Consider the following 19,880-nt stretch of genomic DNA (forward strand, 5'->3'; position numbering starts at 1 on the left):
TCACCTATTTCTTCACTCCAGAGATGCTGCCTGACCCGCTGAGTTACTCCAGCATTTTACTTTATCTTTTATCTACAAAACTACAATGATTTTGTTGGTTTTATTGCTTTATGCTTCGGTGAGTGAGCGAGATCGTGGCTATTTCCTTTTGCATTGTAACTTGTACCGATATGTAATGGACATGCTTACAGGACCCTATTTGATTTAACATATGATTGACTTTGCTATTTATTTTGTTTTATATGTTACTGGGCAGTCTGGGCAGTTCAGAAGTCTGGAGAATAAGTGAGTTTGGTATCTCTTCACATATTCTATTTTATTTCATGTTTTAAGCATCTACAATACTTTACATTTGGCTTTTAGTTAGGCCCATTTTCACAGCATCACTGGTAGATGGGTATATAAGAAAAGTTGAAGTTTTTCAAAGGAAAAAATAAATAAAGCAAAAAATAATGAATTAAAAACCAAAGAAATAATACAGAATCTAACACTATAAATGATTAAAATAACATTATTATATACTTTAAGTATGGGCTTGCTTGAAAAAGTATATGAAAATATGGGGGAACAAGACATGGAACTGGACTAGAAGGCTGATGCATTACTCATTATAAAGAGAGATACACGTTTAAATTCCACACAACAGGTAATAATTTAAAAAAGCTGGAGTAACTCGGTGGTTCAGGCAGCACACCTGGAGATCATGGATAGGTGTCATTTTGGTTCGAAATATGGAATTAAATAAAATGACAACTAGTCTTGTTAATGTTGAGCGAGAATCTACTGAATTGAAATAAAAAGCAAACTCTCTAGTGTTCCACAGGGCAGGAAATGAAGACTGTCACAGTTCCAGTCTGGTCCATGGGTCTTCAGGCCACAACTATGTAGTAAATTCCTAATTCTTCTTTAAAACGGTCCATTTAGTTCCATGAAAAGAACTACATTAAAACAAATAAATGGGGAGTTGGACAGTCCACCCAAAAACAACTCAGGGATCCTGCCTTGTCATCACATGGATGAAATAAGGGAACCTCTGAAATAATAACATTGTGGGAACAACTACCAACAACGAAAATAGGTACTTGAATAGGAAAGGTTTGGAAGGATACGGACAAAACACTGGCAAATGGAATTATGTGTAGGAAAATAACTGCAGATGCTGGTTCAAATCGAAGGTATGACACAAAATGCTGGAGTAACTCAGCGGGTCAGGCAGCATCTCAGGGGAGAAGGCAGCATCTCTCCTGAGATGCTGCCTGACCCGCTGAGTTACTCCAGCATTTTACTTTATCTTTTATCTACAAAACTACAATGATTTTGTTGGTTTTATTGCTTTATGCTTCGGTGAGTGAGCGAGATCGTGGCTATTTCCTTTTGCATTGTAACTTGTACCGATATGTAATGGACATGCTTACAGGACCCTATTTGATTTAACATATGATTGACTTTGCTATTTATTTTGTTTTATATGTTACTGGGCAGTCTGGGCAGTTCAGAAGTCTGGAGAATAAGTGAGTTTGGTATCTCTTCACATATTCTATTTTATTTCATGTTTTAAGCATCTACAATACTTTACATTTGGCTTTTAGTTAGGCCCATTTTCACAGCATCACTGGTAGATGGGTATATAAGAAAAGTTGAAGTTTTTCAAAGGAAAAAATAAATAAAGCAAAAAATAATGAATTAAAAACCAAAGAAATAATACAGAATCTAACACTATAAATGATTAAAATAACATTATTATATACTTTAAGTATGGGCTTGCTTGAAAAAGTATATGAAAATATGGGGGAACAAGACATGGAACTGGACTAGAAGGCTGATGCATTACTCATTATAAAGAGAGATACACGTTTAAATTCCACACAACAGGTAATAATTTAAAAAAGCTGGAGTAACTCGGTGGTTCAGGCAGCACACCTGGAGATCATGGATAGGTGTCATTTTGGTTCGAAATATGGAATTAAATAAAATGACAACTAGTCTTGTTAATGTTGAGCGAGAATCTACTGAATTGAAATAAAAAGCAAACTCTCTAGTGTTCCACAGGGCAGGAAATGAAGACTGTCACAGTTCCAGTCTGGTCCATGGGTCTTCAGGCCACAACTATGTAGTAAATTCCTAATTCTTCTTTAAAACGGTCCATTTAGTTCCATGAAAAGAACTACATTAAAACAAATAAATGGGGAGTTGGACAGTCCACCCAAAAACAACTCAGGGATCCTGCCTTGTCATCACATGGATGAAATAAGGGAACCTCTGAAATAATAACATTGTGGGAACAACTACCAACAACGAAAATAGGTACTTGAATAGGAAAGGTTTGGAAGGATACGGACAAAACACTGGCAAATGGAATTATGTGTAGGAAAATAACTGCAGATGCTGGTTCAAATCGAAGGTATGACACAAAATGCTGGAGTAACTCAGCGGGTCAGGCAGCATCTCAGGGGAGAAGGCAGCATCTCTCCTGAGATGCTGCCTGACCCGCTGAGTTACTCCAGCATTTTGTGACAAATGGAATTAGCTCAGTTCTGGCGCGCATGGACATTTTGGGCTAAATGGCCCGCTTCCATGTTGCACGAAAAAATGGCAGAATAAATAAAAGAGAATAAAAAGATGGCTCATTACTATTTGCTCCAGCAAAATTAATAAATGAAATCACAGATCAAATGGCCTACAAGATTGTCCAGCAAGATTCTATAATTACAGCCTACATTTAAAGATAGTCAGTGAAAGTGGTAGCAATGAAACCAATTCACCAATGAATAATGTGTGGCTCACGTCATCCCATCACAATGTTAGCCACAGAAATAATTTGCATTTTTGTAGGTGAATTTGAACTTCATCTAGTTCATGTTTTTATTAAAGTAGCTGATAATGAATTCACCTCAGTTGAAAATAATTAAATAAAAATGCAGTCACCAATCCTGAATTAGATGCATCTAATTAATATGATGAAATAAAGACAAACTAGAAACAACACAAGCAATAGAATTTGTTAATTGTGGACAGATGCATGATAGGGCACACCAAATGCACCATAATATTTATATCTAAAATGAAAAAAATATGCAAGCACTGGAAATATGAAACAACAGAAAAACGTAATGGATTAGGAAATATCTGTGGAAAAAGAAGAATGAATGATTCAGGTCCACGATCCTTTGTCAGAACTGAGCTATACACTTAATATACTTAGTTTGAATCAAAAGTTGTGCAGGAAGGAACTGCAGATGCTGGTTTAAATCAAAGATAGACACAAAATGCTGGAGTAACTCAGCAGGACAGGCAGCATCTCCGGAGAGAAGATATGGGTGACTTTTCGGGTCGAGACCCTTTGTCGGACTAATGTCAGGGGAGCGGGCGGTATATAGATAAGGAAAACAGGATAAAGGGAATGGAGATCAATGATAATGAGCATTGTTAGTTGAGAGAAGGTAACAACAAAGTAAACGGAGATAAAATGTAGTCGGAGAATTGAGAAGGGGTAGGGGTGGTGAGAGAGGGAAAGTAAGGGCTACTTTAAGTTAGAGAAGTCAATGTTCATACCGCTAGGGTGTAAGCTGCCCAACTGAAATACGAGGTGCTGTTTCTCCAATTTGTGCTGGGCCTCACTCTGACAATGGAGGAGGCCCAAGACAGAAAGGATACAAAAGTTGTTCTACTCATCAGTACACAGTAGGCTATAATACAAACCTGAGGGACACATTTTGGAGAAAATTCAGGAAATAGTGCAGTGTATCAATAGTTTTTTCAGGAAGTAAACAGGAAAGAAGAAGTGTGGTTGAAATCTTCTCATTGGTCTGTAGTTGTTGTGCTCTGAAGAAGGCTTCGTGCAATTCCACTGGAAGTATAGGCTCAGGCAGCTCCCGAAAAAATTGTTTTACCAGTCCTGCCACATCACAAGGGGGAGCCAGAGTAAGACATTTTTCACCTTGATCCACTTTTGCCTGGAGAAACAATCACATTGCACTTGCATATCATTGTACGCTACAGGAAGGGAAGAGGGCAAACATACGTCTTTCCATCCCACCAAAATCAAAGGCTGAATCTCACCTCCAACAATTGCACTATAATCAATATTATATTCAGCAAGAAAACTAAAGTAAATGCATCACTTCCTTTATCAAGATTCTGATTTTGTTTTTCAAAAGTTACAATGTATACTTGACTACCTATCAAAATGAATCTTGTTCACTTCAAATATGAGCATAAAACAAACTGCTGCAGGAACTTAGACTTTTGCCAGTCCTTTTCCTTCCATAGATGCTGTCTGACCTGCTGAGATCCCCCAGCATTTATATATACCTAACTTACATTCAATAAGTACATTATCGTTTTAAAAGATTATGGCACTACAGATAGATTCATGAGTTCAATAATAAAAATCCATTCAGATAGCAATAAATAAAACCAAACCCAAGAATAATCAACGTTGCTTAATTTCATAAAAGAGAACCACGAAAAAAAAGAAACATAAAATTTAGTACCTCAGTTACCAATCTAATATTTCTAACCTCGAATCTCCACAATACAAAATAAAATGCATGGGAAAAAGCTGGGAAAATTATGATTATTTCCCTCTAACTTAGTATGTACACATGTTCTGTAAAAAAAAAAAAACTGCTGGAAAAACTCGGCGACTCAAAAGCAGCATCTACATGTCCCGTATATTAATTCATGTACATAGTGCGGCCCTAACATAACTGATTATCCCTAAAAAATGTACAAATAAAAAAGAATTGCTAGAAATTTTCCCCATTTACATTGAAATAAAAATATAGCTAAAAGTATTAAGTGCAGATTAATTTCCTTATATCTGCTAAATATTAATTTTCTCTAAGCAACTTCACTTTAATCAGGAGAGTGAGGGACCACTTAGCAATCTGCATGTGTCCAGTCACATTCACTGAAATGTAATTGGATGAGATTTATTTCACATTATTCATGTGGAAGTATTACATAGAAATTTTGTTCTGAACAAGTTTATTGCAATGGCAGAAATAATTATCCAGCTCAAAGTTTAAACTACAGCTGATGCTTCTCAGAGACTTGCATTTAAATGACTGGGATTAAATCCAATAAGCAATGGAATCTCAACCATAAATACATTGTTGCACCACAAAAGAGCAATGGTGCCTCTACAAAAAAGTACCTCTACAAAACTGTAGTCAAATTTGATTAAAAATGGCCTGTTTCTATTTGAATCTCAAATCTTATTATCCCTTGGAGTCCTCTTTCTTATTACCTCCCTAAAACTGGATGGAAGAAAATACAGAAGATATTTGCACATTTTGAAGAGTAACGAAGAACAGGCACTGTGGAAAAGCAATATATCATTATCTTCATGCTTCAAATATCAGAAAAAACCCACTTAACTTTTATTTACATACTCAGTAAATTTCATTAACTCGGTGCATTTCTCATTGTGCTTGGTAGGTGCGTTAAATCAAATAAAATCTGAGTCTGGGTTGTGATAGGAGCCATTAGATGAATAACCTAATAAGTAGGTGTTAAGGCATAGCTTAAAAGGAGAGAAAAGTGAATAAGATTAGACTAAAAAATCCAGGAGTTGCCTTGATTTCCAAAGCATGGTTAACAATGATGAAGCAAAGTAGACTTCAAGTTCAACATTAGGACATAATTATTAAAAGTTGAGATTTGAGATGAGAAGATGATGCAGGTGTGTGCGCTGGAGAGAGGCAAATCTATGGAGGAATTTTAAAATGAGTATGAGGGTGTTAACAATTGATGTTCCCGCTGATGTTACAGCAAGTACCAGATAATGCAACAATATGCATAACAGATAACCAAGTTATATTGTGAAGTGCAAATGAGAATCAACAAATGAGATTAGAATCCATTCTTTTTTCAGTCTAAACTAGGGTGGTGTCTGGATTCTTTGCATGCACCACTGAATATTCCACAAACTGTGCAGCATTTGTAATGCCAAGATTGCACAATAATGCCACAACAAAGCAATGACAAACATTAAATGATGTTCATCTCAAAATAATGCAGCTGCAGGATTTACAATTGAAATTAAGCAAGAAAAAATGGAACATTCATTACCTTTAAAACTCTAAGACGACTCACAGATCCTGATTTTCTGAAGAGTCCTTCTGTATCAATGTGCTTTTCTAAATAGTTACAGGCATCGACGAGAAACCTACAAGTTCAGGTCATAATGAACTATTGCTTTGGAATCACTTAATAACGAGATAATATTTTCAAGTTATTAAAAATGTTCATTTAGCTCTTGCACAATAATATTTAAAGGAGCTACAAACAGGGTGAAGATGGTGCAACAGAATAATTTTCACTGAAAGATTATCAATAAAACACAAAATTTATTAAGAAACAAGGAACTACAGATGCTGGTTTGCAAAAAGAGACAGTGTGCAGGATTAACTAAGCAGGTCAGGCAGCATCTCTGGAGAACATGGAAAGGTGATGTTTTGGATTAGGACCCTTCTTCAGACTGATGGCTGTGAGCAGGCGCAGAGGAAAAAGATAGCTGGACAAACCCTAGCAGTTAATATCAGTATTAGATCAGCGTGAATTCAGGTGTTATATGCCATGTATTGTTTATCTCAAAACCACTCAAATAGACCTATTCATAGTTAGAGAAACATATTAACAAGATAGATGTTAAAGTAGGAAGTATGATGAAAATTGTTGGTGTCATAAAGAGCAAAGCAAGTTGTCTCAGCAAAGAACTTGGAACAGACCAATGGCAGAGGAAATTTAAGCCTGACAAGTGAAAGGTGATGCATTTGGGAAGGTCCAATTGGGATATGACATATACAATAAATGATCGGACACCAAGGAACATGGATGAACAAAAAGACCCATGGGCCCAGCTCTCCGAAAGTGACAGCAATGTCAATAGGGTGGTGAAGACAACATATCCTATCCGTTGATTTATCTGCTAGGACATAGAATATAAGAGTTGGAACATTATGTTGCAAAACACTGATTAGGCTGCATTTCAGAGTATTGTGTGCATGTTTAGCCCCCACTCTATGGGTCTGTGAATACCGAGTACTCTTTCAGTTTCAAACATGTTAAAAACACAAACATTAAAATCACACCAAAATTCATATTCTAATTTTGTTAATTATATCAACTTACTGTGGAAGACTGGCATGTCCGGGGAGAGTGCATAGTGGTAGAGCATGCAGAGGGGTGCCGAACACTTCATTGTATATTATTTTCTTGTCCTAAATCAATCCAAAAAGAATATGCGAGTGCAAAATTTGCTTCAAATTAACATTACTGATGTTACCAAAATAACCCAAGGAAAGCAGTAGCATGTAATTATAAAAAAGAGATACAGTTCATAAAATTATAACTCTGGTTAAACCCAGGGTATCCTTCCATGTACTTGATAATGCCTTTGCTCTGCGACCACCTCTCCAAGGATTTTGGACATGCAAGTATCTACTGTGGACAAACAGTATGCACTTTCCCATAAGAAAAGTGTGTTTTTTTAAAGTCTCTTGACTTTATTTTAAAATAAATGCATTTTATTTTGGTTTGTTAATAAAGGAAAGGTCCAAACCATGTTTAAAAAAAATAAATCAATCTATATACTAAAACTCTCGTTTGCTTGTTCCTGAACTACAGCCAAAACAGTACACGATAGCGCGACAATTTTAGGCCCACCTTACTCATCGCCGTCCTTTTGGTGCTAATGGAAGAAGTTTCATCGAAATCGGTGTCATATTTTTAAAGTTATTCACATTTTAAAGTTTAAATCTATCTCCTAGGGAGGGAGGTGGAGGATAAGGGGGGCTGAGTGGGGGGGGGGGGGGGGGAGGAGGAGGAGGGGGGGAGAGGGTGATGCACCAATGCAGGAGAGGTTTGGGCCCAACGGTCTAGACAAGACAATAGGTGCAGGAGTAGGCCATTCAGCCCTTCGAGCCAGCACCGCCATTCAATGCGATCATGGCTGATCACTCTCAATCAGTACCCCGTTCCTGCCTTCTCCCCATACCCCCTCATTCCGCTATCCTTAAGAGCTATATCCAGCTCTCTCTTGAAAGCTTCCAACGAACTGGCCTCCACTGCCTTCTGAGGCAGAGAATTCCACACCTTCACCACTCTCTTACTGAAAAAGTTCTTCCTCATCTCCGTTCTAAATGGCCTACCCCTTATTCTTAAACTGTGGCCCATTGTTCTGGACTCCCCCAACATTGTCTAGTTACTAATAAACTGAGATGCTCTCAAAGTAAAACTGACTACTGAAGTATTCCAATTCCCCTCCATTGACAGTAAAGCATGCAACTTTGCTTTATATTAGGCACCAAAGTAAAAAAAGTTTCTGCATAATCATTGGTCTAATAAAAAGCGGAAACTTTAAAGAGCCAGTTATTGCACATAAACTGTTTAAGCTATTACATTAGAGTACTGAAACCATTACTTTGAACATTCACACCAGTGACCTGAAATCTCACCTGTCCATTTCCCTCCGCAGATGCTGTCTGCCTTCTTCTCAAGCTTGGCAACAAATGCTGATGACTAGAATCCTCAAAAACCATAAATTGTATGCTTCTAGATAGAAGAAACTGTGGGTGCTGGTTTACAAAAAGGCGTAGCGGGTCAGGCAACATCTCTGGAGAACATGGATAGAGTTTGATATGGGGGTGGGGAGAAAGCTGGGAGAGTGGAGGGGCAGGACTACGCCATTGCAAGTGATAGGTGGATAGAGGGGGGTGGGGATGTGATTGGCTCATGGTTGAGGCTTTATAAGGCACTGGTTTGAGTGCATTTGGTGTATTGTGAACAGTTTTGGCCCCCATATCTGAGGAAGGATGTGCTGGCATTGGAGAAGGCCCAGAGGAGGTGTATGAGAATGATTGGGTTCATATATGATGAGTGTTTAATGGCACTGGGCTTATACTCGCAGGAGTTTAGAAGGATGAGGCCGGGACCTCATTGAAACTTACCAAATAGCAAAAGGCCTGGATAAAGTGGATGTGGAGAGGATGTTTCCACTAGTGGGAGAGACTAGGACCAGAGGCCATAGCCTCAGAATAAAAGGACATACCTTTAGATGGGAGACAAAGAGGGATTTCTTTAGTCAAAGGGCGGTGAATCGGCAGAATTTATTGATAGATATTTTAAGGTCAGGATTGATAGATAGATTCTTGATTAGTACAGGTGTCAGGGGTTATGAGAAGGCAGGCGACTGGAGTTGAGAGGGAAAGAGAGATCAGCCATGATTGAATGGTGGAATAGACTTGATGGGCCAAATGGGCTAATTCTGCTTCTCTAACTTATGAATGATTGGGCAAATGTCCCCATCTTCAGGTATCTTCTGATGCAACTGCAGAAATAACACATATTCCTATTCCCAATTTGCACCTCTTCGCTCCTTATTTCAGACCTTTTGTTTTTTCATACCTGGCCTTTGTCCAACCTGGCCAGACTCTCATTCCACTCCTACCCCCAAGTTTGGGCCCAACCTTCGTCTGGTATCACAATAAAAATTGAAAAATTTGTAGGAAGGAACTGCAGACGCTGGTTACACCGAAAAGACACAAAATGTTGGAGTAACTCAGCGGGACAGGTAGCATCTCTGGAGAGAAGGAATGGTGACGTTTCTTGTCGAGACCCTTCCCCAGACCCTGAAAGATTTGCCTTCACACGTATCCACCTATCACTTGTCAGGCTTTGTCCTGCCCGCTCCCCCATCTGTCTGAAGAAGGGTCCCGGTCCTCAAACGTAATCTATTCGTGCTTTCCACAGATACTGCCTGACCCGCTGTTACTCCAGCAAGGCGTTGTCTTTGAAAGAGTATGTTCGCCAGGAAGACTACATCAAAAACAAAAAAGTGGGCCTGTCGTGAACGCCCCGATCCCGAAAATGAACGTTTAAAACAATCGAAGATAGACACAAAAAGCTTGAGTAACTCAGCGGGACAGGCAGCATCTATGGAGAAAAGGAATGGGTGACGTTTCGGGTCGAGTTACTTCTTCAGACAATCGTTTTAAATACCAGCATAATTTGCTCATCCTATTTCACTCACCGTCCTCACATCTCTGTAAACATTATCTGAGTTCCCACATGTGCAATGAAAACAACAAGCAATGCCCCCTCCTCCATAATGTAAACAGCGTCCTGTCGTCCTCTGCAGCTGCAATATTGAGCATTGGCCTTACCCGGCCTGGCGGACCTCTGTTGCAGTTGATCCTGTTCCAGTGTTTCACTTTGATCCCGTTGTCTCTGAGATGCTGCACAACGGCGAGCCTCAGTATGTTCCTGTCCACTTTCATTCTGGCCAACGCGCTCTGCTCCCGTTCTCAGGACGCCCGCCGCTGCCCCTGCAGTTTGCGCTCGATCTTCCCACCTTCTCGCTCACCAGCTGCCCTTTCCCCCTCAGTTCACCGTCTCCGATCTTTCCCCTCTCACCAACTATCCCAGATTTCTCCCCTCTCCTCGCCAGCTATCCCTCTCCTCACCAGCTACCCCTGATCTCTCCCCTCCCCTCCTCCCTCACCAGCGTCCCCTGCACCCACCACTCTCTGTCCTCGACCTCTCCCTCCCTTCTCGCCCACCAGCGGTTGTACCCACCGCTTCTGGCCTCGACTCCCCCCCCCCCTTCCTTCTTGCCCACCAGATGCCCCTTCGTCCCTGACCTCGCGCCCACCAACTGCCGCCGTTCTCCCACCGCTTCTGTTTTCGACCTCCACTCACTCACCAGCTGCCCCTGTTCCCTCCTCTCTTCACCCCGGTTACTCCCTTTAACCCCCACAGTGTCTCCGCTCGAGCGCCAGCCCCCCCGCGCGTTCTCCGTTCGAACGGTGGCGCGCTCCGACGAGGCTTCTCATTGGTTGTAGCGAATTCAAATGTGAGGTCCTACCGCGCGAGGGTGTCTTCGGTGCCGCCTGAGGCGAGAGGGTTTGTGCGCACGCGTGTACGTCCCCACGCGGCCGCTCGCGCTCCCTGCGGCTCTAACGGTCGAAGCAAAGATACTAGAGGAACAAGATAGACCACTCGACCCTAAAAACCGTAGCATTTCATGACGCCATTTTAGTAGGCAGAAACTTGCTGAAACATTTAAAAAGAAAAAGAACAAAAATCTATGAATTGATAGATGAGATATATTCTGCATTTTAATGGTATCATCACACATACTGTTCCCCCAAAACACTGATTACACTGCGAGAGGCATAGCGAACGGCGGGTTTTGCCTACTAAAATGGCTCCTTTGCGTAAACACTTCAGGATAGGCGATTTCAACGGAGTGGTCCATCTTGTTCCTCTAGTATCTTTGGGTCGAAGTGCGCTGCTGGCGGCCATTGTTGTAACGAGCGGAGCTCTTTTCATGGCTCATGAAATACGGGGAGGTGTGAGCGTGTTGAAAATTGACCGTGGTGCTGCCCAACAATTACTTTTTAAAAATCCACAGGCAACCACGCAACCATTAATTCAATTTTCTTTAATTTTAGAAAGATTTCTACAACACGGAAACAGGTTCTTCGGCCCTCCTAATCCATGCCGACCGACCATTGGTAAACTGGGCCCTGGGCGTTCCATTTACCTACATTTGGACCATACACCTCTAAACTCTTCCCGTCCATGTATCAGCCAAATTTATTTTAATTGTATCTGTATGAAGTAGTAATAACGATTTAGCTTAACTTCGTACAACGTCCTTTATTAGCCATAAGAATTTGAGGCTGAACAAAGCCTCTCTCACACATTCCAACATCCTTATCATAGAAACGTAGAACATAGGTGCAGGGGGAGGCCATTTGGCCCTTCGAGCCAGCATCGCCATTCATTGTGATCATGGCTGATCATCCACAATCAGTAAACCTGTGCTTGCCTTCTCCCCATCGCCCTTGATTCCACTAGCCCCTGGAGCTCTATCTAACTCTTTTAAATTCATCCAGTGAATTTGCCTCCACTGCCTTAAAAAAATTCTTCTCACCTCAGTTTTAAATGGCCTCCCCTTTATTGTGGAATTATTTTGCTCACCAACCTCGTGTGGTACCTTAACAAAGGCTTTCTGAAAGTCTAGATACACTGGCTCTCCTTCATCCATTTTACTTGTCACATCCTCAAAAAATTCCAGATTAGTCAAACAGGATTTCCCCTTCATAAATCCATGCTGACTTGGACCAATCCTTTAACCGCTCTCCAAATGTGCCGTTATTACCTCTTTAACAATTGACTCCAGCATCTTCCCCACCACCGATGTCAGGCTAACTGGTCTATAATTCCACATAATGCCCCAACCACACATGCGCTGGAACACATTCCCTAGGATCCCAACATGGATCAGCAATATAGAGACTGATCTACATCCTCCTTCTTTAGCACATGCCTCATAAAATAAAAGCAAACATGCATACAAGCAATATAGCAAAGCTTATTAAAAAAATGAATATACTGATCAACAATCTAATAACTATAGCGAAGCAAAGCAATATCCGCACCAATGGTCATGTATATTAAAAAAATTGTCATTTGTCTTTGTATCTGGGATTCAGCTTGCAGACCCGTCCTGCATGTGTCTTGTACAACCCTTCTGTGGTACTTCCCAGAGGTGATGATACCACAGGCGCAGGCTTCACCGGCGATTTCTTCATAGGTGATTTCTCCACCGGCACCGGTATCACAGACGGTTCCTCCAAAGGTGCAGACACCGGTACCTGGTCCCAAAACTGTTCAGGGTCCACTGTCACATGTCCATTACTCATAAGAACATTTTCGTCTTCTGTCCCCATTATTGCATCCGGGTAGTCCGTAGGATCAAATGGAATTTCCTGCAGGCTCGTCCACCGGTAAGATGTGTCTGCAATTCGTCCTGTAGAGCCTTCCTTCTGATTGAACAATGTAAGATCTGGGCTCACGGCATATCTCTTTAACCGTGCTCATGCGATCGTAGCCTACCTGGGTTTGTAACCTAACAGTCTGTCCTTCCATCATAGGCTAGAGTGGTTGACTTGATTGATCATATCTGCTCTATCAACTATCAAGTCCATCGCTGCTCCCACCCTTTGGAACTCACTACCCCAAACCGTCAGAGACTCCTCCTCACTCACCACATTCAAAACATCACTGAAGTCTCACCTGTTCAGTACTGCCTTCAACCACTGAAGGTCACCTCACCTTCTGTCTCCTTTCTCTGTTCGTTTACTTATTTATCTATTTATTCACTTCCCTATGTTCTTTAAATCCCTGTAAAGCGTCTTTGAGTATATGAAAAGCGCTATATAAATGTAATGCATTATTATTATTATTATTATTATTATAATTATAACACACCTTCTCCGACAGCCTTTTATTGAGTAGTTGAGCCTGAACCTCCTGCGGCTTTTACATGTGCAGCTCCAGCAGTTACTTCGAGGATCGGGGGGGTGGTACGTGTCTGTCTGGACATTAGCCTGTGTGGTGCAGAACCAAGAGTTGTGTCACGTGGCACATTTCTGAGATTAAGGAGATCCAAGAACACGTCCGACCGGGCTCTGTAGGATCTCTCCATAACTTGTTTTGTGCTGCAGACTGGCAGTTCAGCTAGCCCATTCGATTGGGGATATTCCAGACTGCGAGTGATGTGATTAAAGTCCCACTGTTCTGCACTTTTTTTTTCAAATTAGGGCCTGTGAACTGCCCAGCATTGTCAGACAGGAGAGTGTGTGGTGCTCCATGGACCGAGAAATGTCTCCTTAGCTTCATAATCACCGCCGCTGACGAGGAAGTGCAAAGAAGATCTATCATACCAGCCGGAATATGAGTCAACTTGTACCAGATATTGTGCCAATCAAAGATGTCAATTGCCACCAAAGACCAAGGCAATTCTGGAACTGAATGCAGCAGAAGTGGTTCTCTCTGCTGGTGTGGCTTTGTGCTATTGCACGTCCGACCGGGCTCTGTAGGATCTCTCCATAACTTGTTTTGTGCTGCAGACTGGCAGTTCAGCTAGCCCATTCGATTGGGGATATTCCAGACTGCGAGTGATGTGATTAAAGTCCCACTGTTCTGCACTTTTTTTTTCAAATTAGGGCCTGTGAACTGCCCAGCATTGTCAGACAGGAGAGTGTGTGGTGCTCCATGGACCGAGAAATGTCTCCTTAGCTTCATAATCACCGCCGCTGACGAGGAAGTGCAAAGAAGATCTATCATACCAGCCGGAATATGAGTCAACTTGTACCAGATATTGTGCCAATCAAAGATGTCAATTGCCACCAAAGACCAAGGCAATTCTGGAACTGAATGCAGCAGAAGTGGTTCTCTCTGCTGGTGTGGCTTTGTGCTATTGCACACGGCGCATGATTGTACCCTCTGGTGGATGTCGTCCATCATTGCAGTCCCAGCCTATAACACAAGCCCAGGTAACCTAGTAAATTTCTGCACAGATTGGAATTGTTATCAAGAATAACTTTTGAGTATTTCTATAACAACCTAGATAGCACTGCTATTTTCCATTATGAATGGGAACTGTACTTTAAAAAGAGCTTCACTAGCTAATTAGTACTTTGTCCAAACTTTTGGGTTTATGTTTACATCTTGAGGGCGGAAATCCCAGTTCAGTTTCAGTTTAGTTTATTGTCACGTGTACCGAAGTACAGTGAAAAGTTTTTGTTGCATGCTAACCAGTCAGCGGAAAGACAATACATGATTACAGGCATCTCGAAGCTGGGGTACAACAAAAAAAGTTGTGACCTAAAGAACAAACGGTGTGTGGATAAAGCACAGGAAGTCCTGCTCCCAGTCAGATTATGCAGTACTCTTATCGGTATTTTCTGTACATAGATGTGACTGATGGAGTAATATAGTCAAAAGTGTTTTATTGTCATATGTCCCAGATAGAACAATGAAATTCTTACTTGCAGCAGCACAACATAATATATAAACATAGTACACTGTAAACAATATAATAAACGAGTGAAAAAAAATCCAGTGTGTATATACACCGATTAGCCCAAAATATTTGACCAATGATAGGTGAAGTGAATAACATTGATTATCTTGTTACACTGGCACCTGTCAAGGGGTGGGATATATTAGGCAGCAAGTGAACAGTCAGTTCTTGAAGTTGAAGTGTTGGATGCAGGAGAAATGGGCAGGAGTAAAGACCTGAGCGACTTTGACATGGGCCAAATTGTTATGGCCAGACGACTGGGTCAGAACATCTCTGAAACGGCAAGGCTCTTGGGGTGCTCCCGGTCAGCAGTGGTAAGTACCTACTGACAGTGGTCCAAGGAGAGACAATCCACAAACCAGCGACAGGGTGTTGGGCGCCCAAGGCTCATTGATGCGCGAGGGCAGCGAAGGCTATCCCGTCTGGTCCAAACCGACAGACGATCTACTGTGGCACAAGTCACAGAAAATTTTGATGGTGGTCACGGGAGGAATATATCACAATACACAGTGCATCACACCCTGCTGCGTATGGGGCTGCGTAGCCGCAGACTGGTCAGGGTGCCCATGATAGCCCCTGTCCACCGTCAAAAGTGCCTACATTGGGCACGCAAGCGTCAGAACTGGACCTTGGAGCAGTGGAAGAATGTCGCCTGGTCCGATGAGTCCCATTTTCTCTTAGATCATGTGGGTGGCCATGTACGTGTGCGCTGTTTACCTGGGGAAGTGATGGCACCAGGATGCACTGTGGGAGGACAACAACCCGGTGGAGGGAGTGTGATGCTCTAGGCAATGTTCTGCTGGGAAACCCTGGGTCCGGCCATTCATGTGGACGTCAATTTGACACGTGTCACCTACCTAAACATCATTGCAGACCAGTTACACCCCTTCATGGCAATGGTATTCCCTGATGGCAATGGCCTCTTTCAGCAGGATAATGCACCCTGCCACACTGCACACATTGTTCAGGAATAGTTTGAGGAACATGATGAAGTGTTTACGGTGTTGCCCTGGCCTCCAAATTCTCTAGATCTCAATCCGATTGAGCATCTGTGCGATGTGCTGGATCGACAAATCCGATCCACGGCGGTTCCACCTTGCAACTTACAGGACTTGAAGGATCTGCTGCTAATGTTTTGATGCCAGATACCACAGGACATCTTCAGGGGTCTTGTAGAGTCCATGCAACGGCGGGTTGGCGCTGTTTTGGCGGCACATGGAGGACCAACAGCATATTAGGCAGGTGGTCATAATGTTTTGGCTCATTAGTGTATATACACATCTAGGTAGTGTGGTAGTGCAGGAAAAAGAACAATACTCTATTGGGGTCTTTATGGTGGAGTAATAACAGGAAAGTTGGATTCTTCACCCTGGAAAGTTTGTTAGTTGAGATTAGAGTAGAAAATTGCATAAATAAAATTAAAAGAAGTATTTTAGAATAATAAACTAAACTGGCACTGGCTACCACCAATTGGTAGAACATCTGCAGCAGCTTACTGAAGGAGCAGAGCCTACTCAAAAAGTACAGCCGGCTCTGCCCCTTCTTGTACAACGCTTCCGCGTTCCTGGACCAGTCCAGTTTACTACAAGGTATTTGTACCAGTCCAAGGACCAGTCCAGCTACAAGGTATTTGTACTCCCTGATGAACTGCACATCCACACCATTGATGGAGACAGGGGACAGGGGTGTTCCTCTCCTCCTAAAGTCCACCACCAACTCCTTAGTCTTGTCGGTGTTGAGCTGCAGGTGATTTAGCCCACACCACACAACAAAATCATTGACTACACCTCTGTATTCCGCTTCCCTCCCCTCACTGATGCAGCCCACAATTGCAGAGTTATCTGAAAACTTCCACAGGTGGCAGGAGACAGAGTTATATCTGAAGTCCTCATTTAAACCTCTACTCCGACAGCAGAGTCCGTTTATCATGTATCTGTACACTGTGGACAGCTCAGTTGTAATCATGTATAGTCTTTCCTCTGACTTGATAGCACGGAACAAAAATCTTTTCACTGACCCTCGGTACACATGACAATAAACAAAACAAAACTTTCCAGGCACTTCATTCTCCATCCCACTTGCATTCTGGCCTTTTGCACTTTTATAATGCCACCGGGTGGCACAGTCAGTGATGGGAGCCTCGCTAACAATCTGTCTTTTCGACTTTTTTGTTACTTTTAGTGTGTTTTAAAAGTTTGTGTTAATGTTCTCTGGTTTGTTTTATGGCGGGTTGCGGGAGGGGGTCGGGGGAAACTTTTTTCCCAATCACTTACCTTGCCGGAGATACGGTTGTTTTCCAGATCATATCGCCAGTCGCTCTATGGCCTAACATCATGGAGCTGGCCGACTTTGAGCCCCACCGCGGGGCCTGCGATCCCTTGCCTAGAAGCCTGCGATCCCTTACCTGGGAGCGACGCTCCAACCGCGGCCTGTGGACTTAAACATCGAGGAGCTCGCAGTATCGGATAGAGGCTGATGTCGGGAAGCTCCAAAGTCGCAGAATGTTCGACTAGCCCCGACCTGGGGTCTGATCGCCCGGAGCAGGGGAGCTGAGATCCCCCCAATGCGGAGCTTTATCGCCCCGATGCGGAGGGTTCGACCGTCGGCAAGGGGTGTCAGGATCATCCTGTCAACGGAAGGGTCGCAGCCCCCGACCGCGGGGGAACAAAGAAGGGAAGAGATTGAACAGTTTTTTGTTTTCCATTACAATGAAGAATGTGGAGGAGTCGTTGTGGTGGTTGTTTATGTTAAAATGTGTTTTGTGTGTCTTTTTGCTTTTTATTGGTATGACTGTATGGCAAATCAAATTCCTCTTATGTTGCAAAACATACTGGGCTTATAAAATATGATTATGATAATGTGCCTCGGCATACACTTGACGATGAGCACTCATTTTCCATCTAGGCACATTGCAGTTATCTGGACTGAATATTAAACTCAATAATATTAGGTAACACACTTCTCTGCTTATATAAAACGGATCAGTTTGGCTGTAAATTATCGATATCTGTAGTATTAACTTATTTTCTCTCCCTCTACTATCACTACCTGATCTGCTGGGCATTTCCTGTACTCTGACCTACATTTCACAGTTTTTGTCCTGTTGTTTGGTTCCCTCGAAATGCCCTCTATTTTGTCAACCAGATGAATTCATCAACAGTTTTTCACCCAATATTCATCTGTCTCATTCATCGCTGCCTACTCTGCATCTAAAAATTAACATGTTTTTTTACCAGTTGAGACAAAGTGCCTTTGACCTAAAACATTAAGTCTGTTTCTCCTTTCCCAGATGTTTCCTGATCCACTGAGTACTTCAAGCATTTTCTGATTCTATTAGACAATAGACAATAATAGACAATAAGTGCAGGAGTAGGCCATTCAGCCCTTCGAGCCAGCACCGCTATTCAATGCGATCATGGCTGATCACTCTCAATCAGTACCCCGTTCCTGCCTTCTCCCCATACCCCCTCACTCTGCTATCCTTAAGAGCTCTATCCAGCTCTCTCTTGAAAGCATCCAACGAACTGGCCTCCACTGCCTTCTGAGGCAGAGAATTCCACACCTTCACCACTCTCTGACTGGAAAAGTTCTTCCTCATCTCCGTTCTAAATGGCCTACCCCTTATTCTTAAACTGTGGCCCCTTGTTCTGGACTCCCCCAACATTGGAAACATGTTTCCTGCCTGTAATGTGTCCAATCCCCTAATTATCTTATATGTTTCAATAAGATCCCCCCTCATCCTTCTAAATTCCAGTGTATACAAGCCCAATCGCTCCAGCCTTTCAACATACGACAGTCCCGCCATTCCGGAAATTAACCTAGTGAACCTACGCTGCACGCCCTCCATAGCAAGAATATCCTTCCTCAAATTTGGAGACCAAACCTGCACACAGTACTCCAGGTGCGGTCTCACCAGGGCCCGGTACAACTGTAGAAGGACCTCTTTGCCCCTATACTCAACTCCTCTTGTTATGAAGGCCAACATTCCATTGGCATTCCAATGTTTAACTTTTCAATGGTAGGTTTGCTGATAGCCAGGCCTAGCTTAAATCAGTGGAAAAGACTTCATTCGATGTGAAGCATTCATGTTATATTGATCAAATAATTTGTTGAAAATATTTGAAAAAAAGTGTAATTTTGACTTTTCTATTTTCAGAACTCATTTTCAGTATTGTATTACTGTTTGCTTCGTGCTTTCTTTCGCATATGAGTAATTGCTGTGTAATTTTATTTGCTCAAAAGTGTTACCTCCCATTGTGGTAGCCAACAATCTCAGAATATCAATGTTAGATTTTGTGATCTGTTTCCCTTTGTGGTGAATGGATTATCTTGAATTATGTTGAACCAATTTGCAGAAAATCTGTATTAAAACTAGACGGGCCTGGACCCGTTGGGTCCAAATCTCTCCTACGGGCGTGGCAAACCCCGTTGGGTGTAAACCTCTCATGCGGGTCCGCTAACCCTCCCCCAACTGATGATCCGTGGATCGTCTCCCGGGGCCCTGGGTGGGCGAGGGGGAGAGGAAAATGGAGAGGGAGCCACTCACACCGGCCCCGGGTGGCCAGCGCTTCGGCAGAGCGAGCCATGGACCGTTGGATGGAAACCTCTCCAACAGTGGCAGCTCGAGGGCGACAGCCATCTTCTTTGACCCTCTGCAGCCGTGCTGCACCACGGGAGGAAGGTCAGGTGCGGGGCACGCTGGTCAGGTGGCGGTCCTCTCGGCGGGGGGTGGGGGGTGCGCATTTATTATTTATTAAGTTAATTGCTATTAAAATGTAACAGTGAAAAGACTCACAGTTTAATCTTTCCTACGATGCTTCCGCCCAGCCATTTACATGCTCTCAACTCTACCTGTAACTCCAGTAGCAAAAGTTACTTGATCCTAATCAGCTCCTTACTTAAGACATGTGGAACTCTATATTTTGGTATTCTTAGTTTATTATTGTCACATGTACCAAGATAGAATGAAAAACCTCAGTTTTGTATGTTATCCAGGAAA

General features: G+C 42.5%; 1 protein-coding gene across 2 annotated transcripts in view; it reads right to left on the bottom strand.

Moving 5' to 3' along the window:
- Nucleotides 1-10,408, bottom strand: part of LOC144597268 (rho GTPase-activating protein 11A-like) — a 31,564-nt gene extending 21,156 nt beyond the window's left edge. For both annotated transcript variants that reach the window (XM_078406382.1, XM_078406381.1), the window contains exons 1-4: nt 10,170-10,408; nt 7,138-7,226; nt 6,076-6,172; nt 3,700-3,953 (exon numbers count right to left, since the gene is read on the bottom strand). In XM_078406382.1, coding sequence (XP_078262508.1) covers nt 3,700-3,953; nt 6,076-6,172; nt 7,138-7,226; nt 10,170-10,283 — 554 coding nt within the window. In that variant the 5' untranslated portion in view covers nt 10,284-10,408. The remainder of the gene's footprint in view (nt 1-3,699; nt 3,954-6,075; nt 6,173-7,137; nt 7,227-10,169) is intronic.
- Nucleotides 10,409-19,880: the final 9,472 nt, after the last annotated feature.

The sequence above is a fragment of the Rhinoraja longicauda genome, chromosome 10 (genome assembly GCF_053455715.1).
Source record: "Rhinoraja longicauda isolate Sanriku21f chromosome 10, sRhiLon1.1, whole genome shotgun sequence".
NCBI classification, from domain to species: Eukaryota; Metazoa; Chordata; class Chondrichthyes; order Rajiformes; family Arhynchobatidae; genus Rhinoraja; species Rhinoraja longicauda.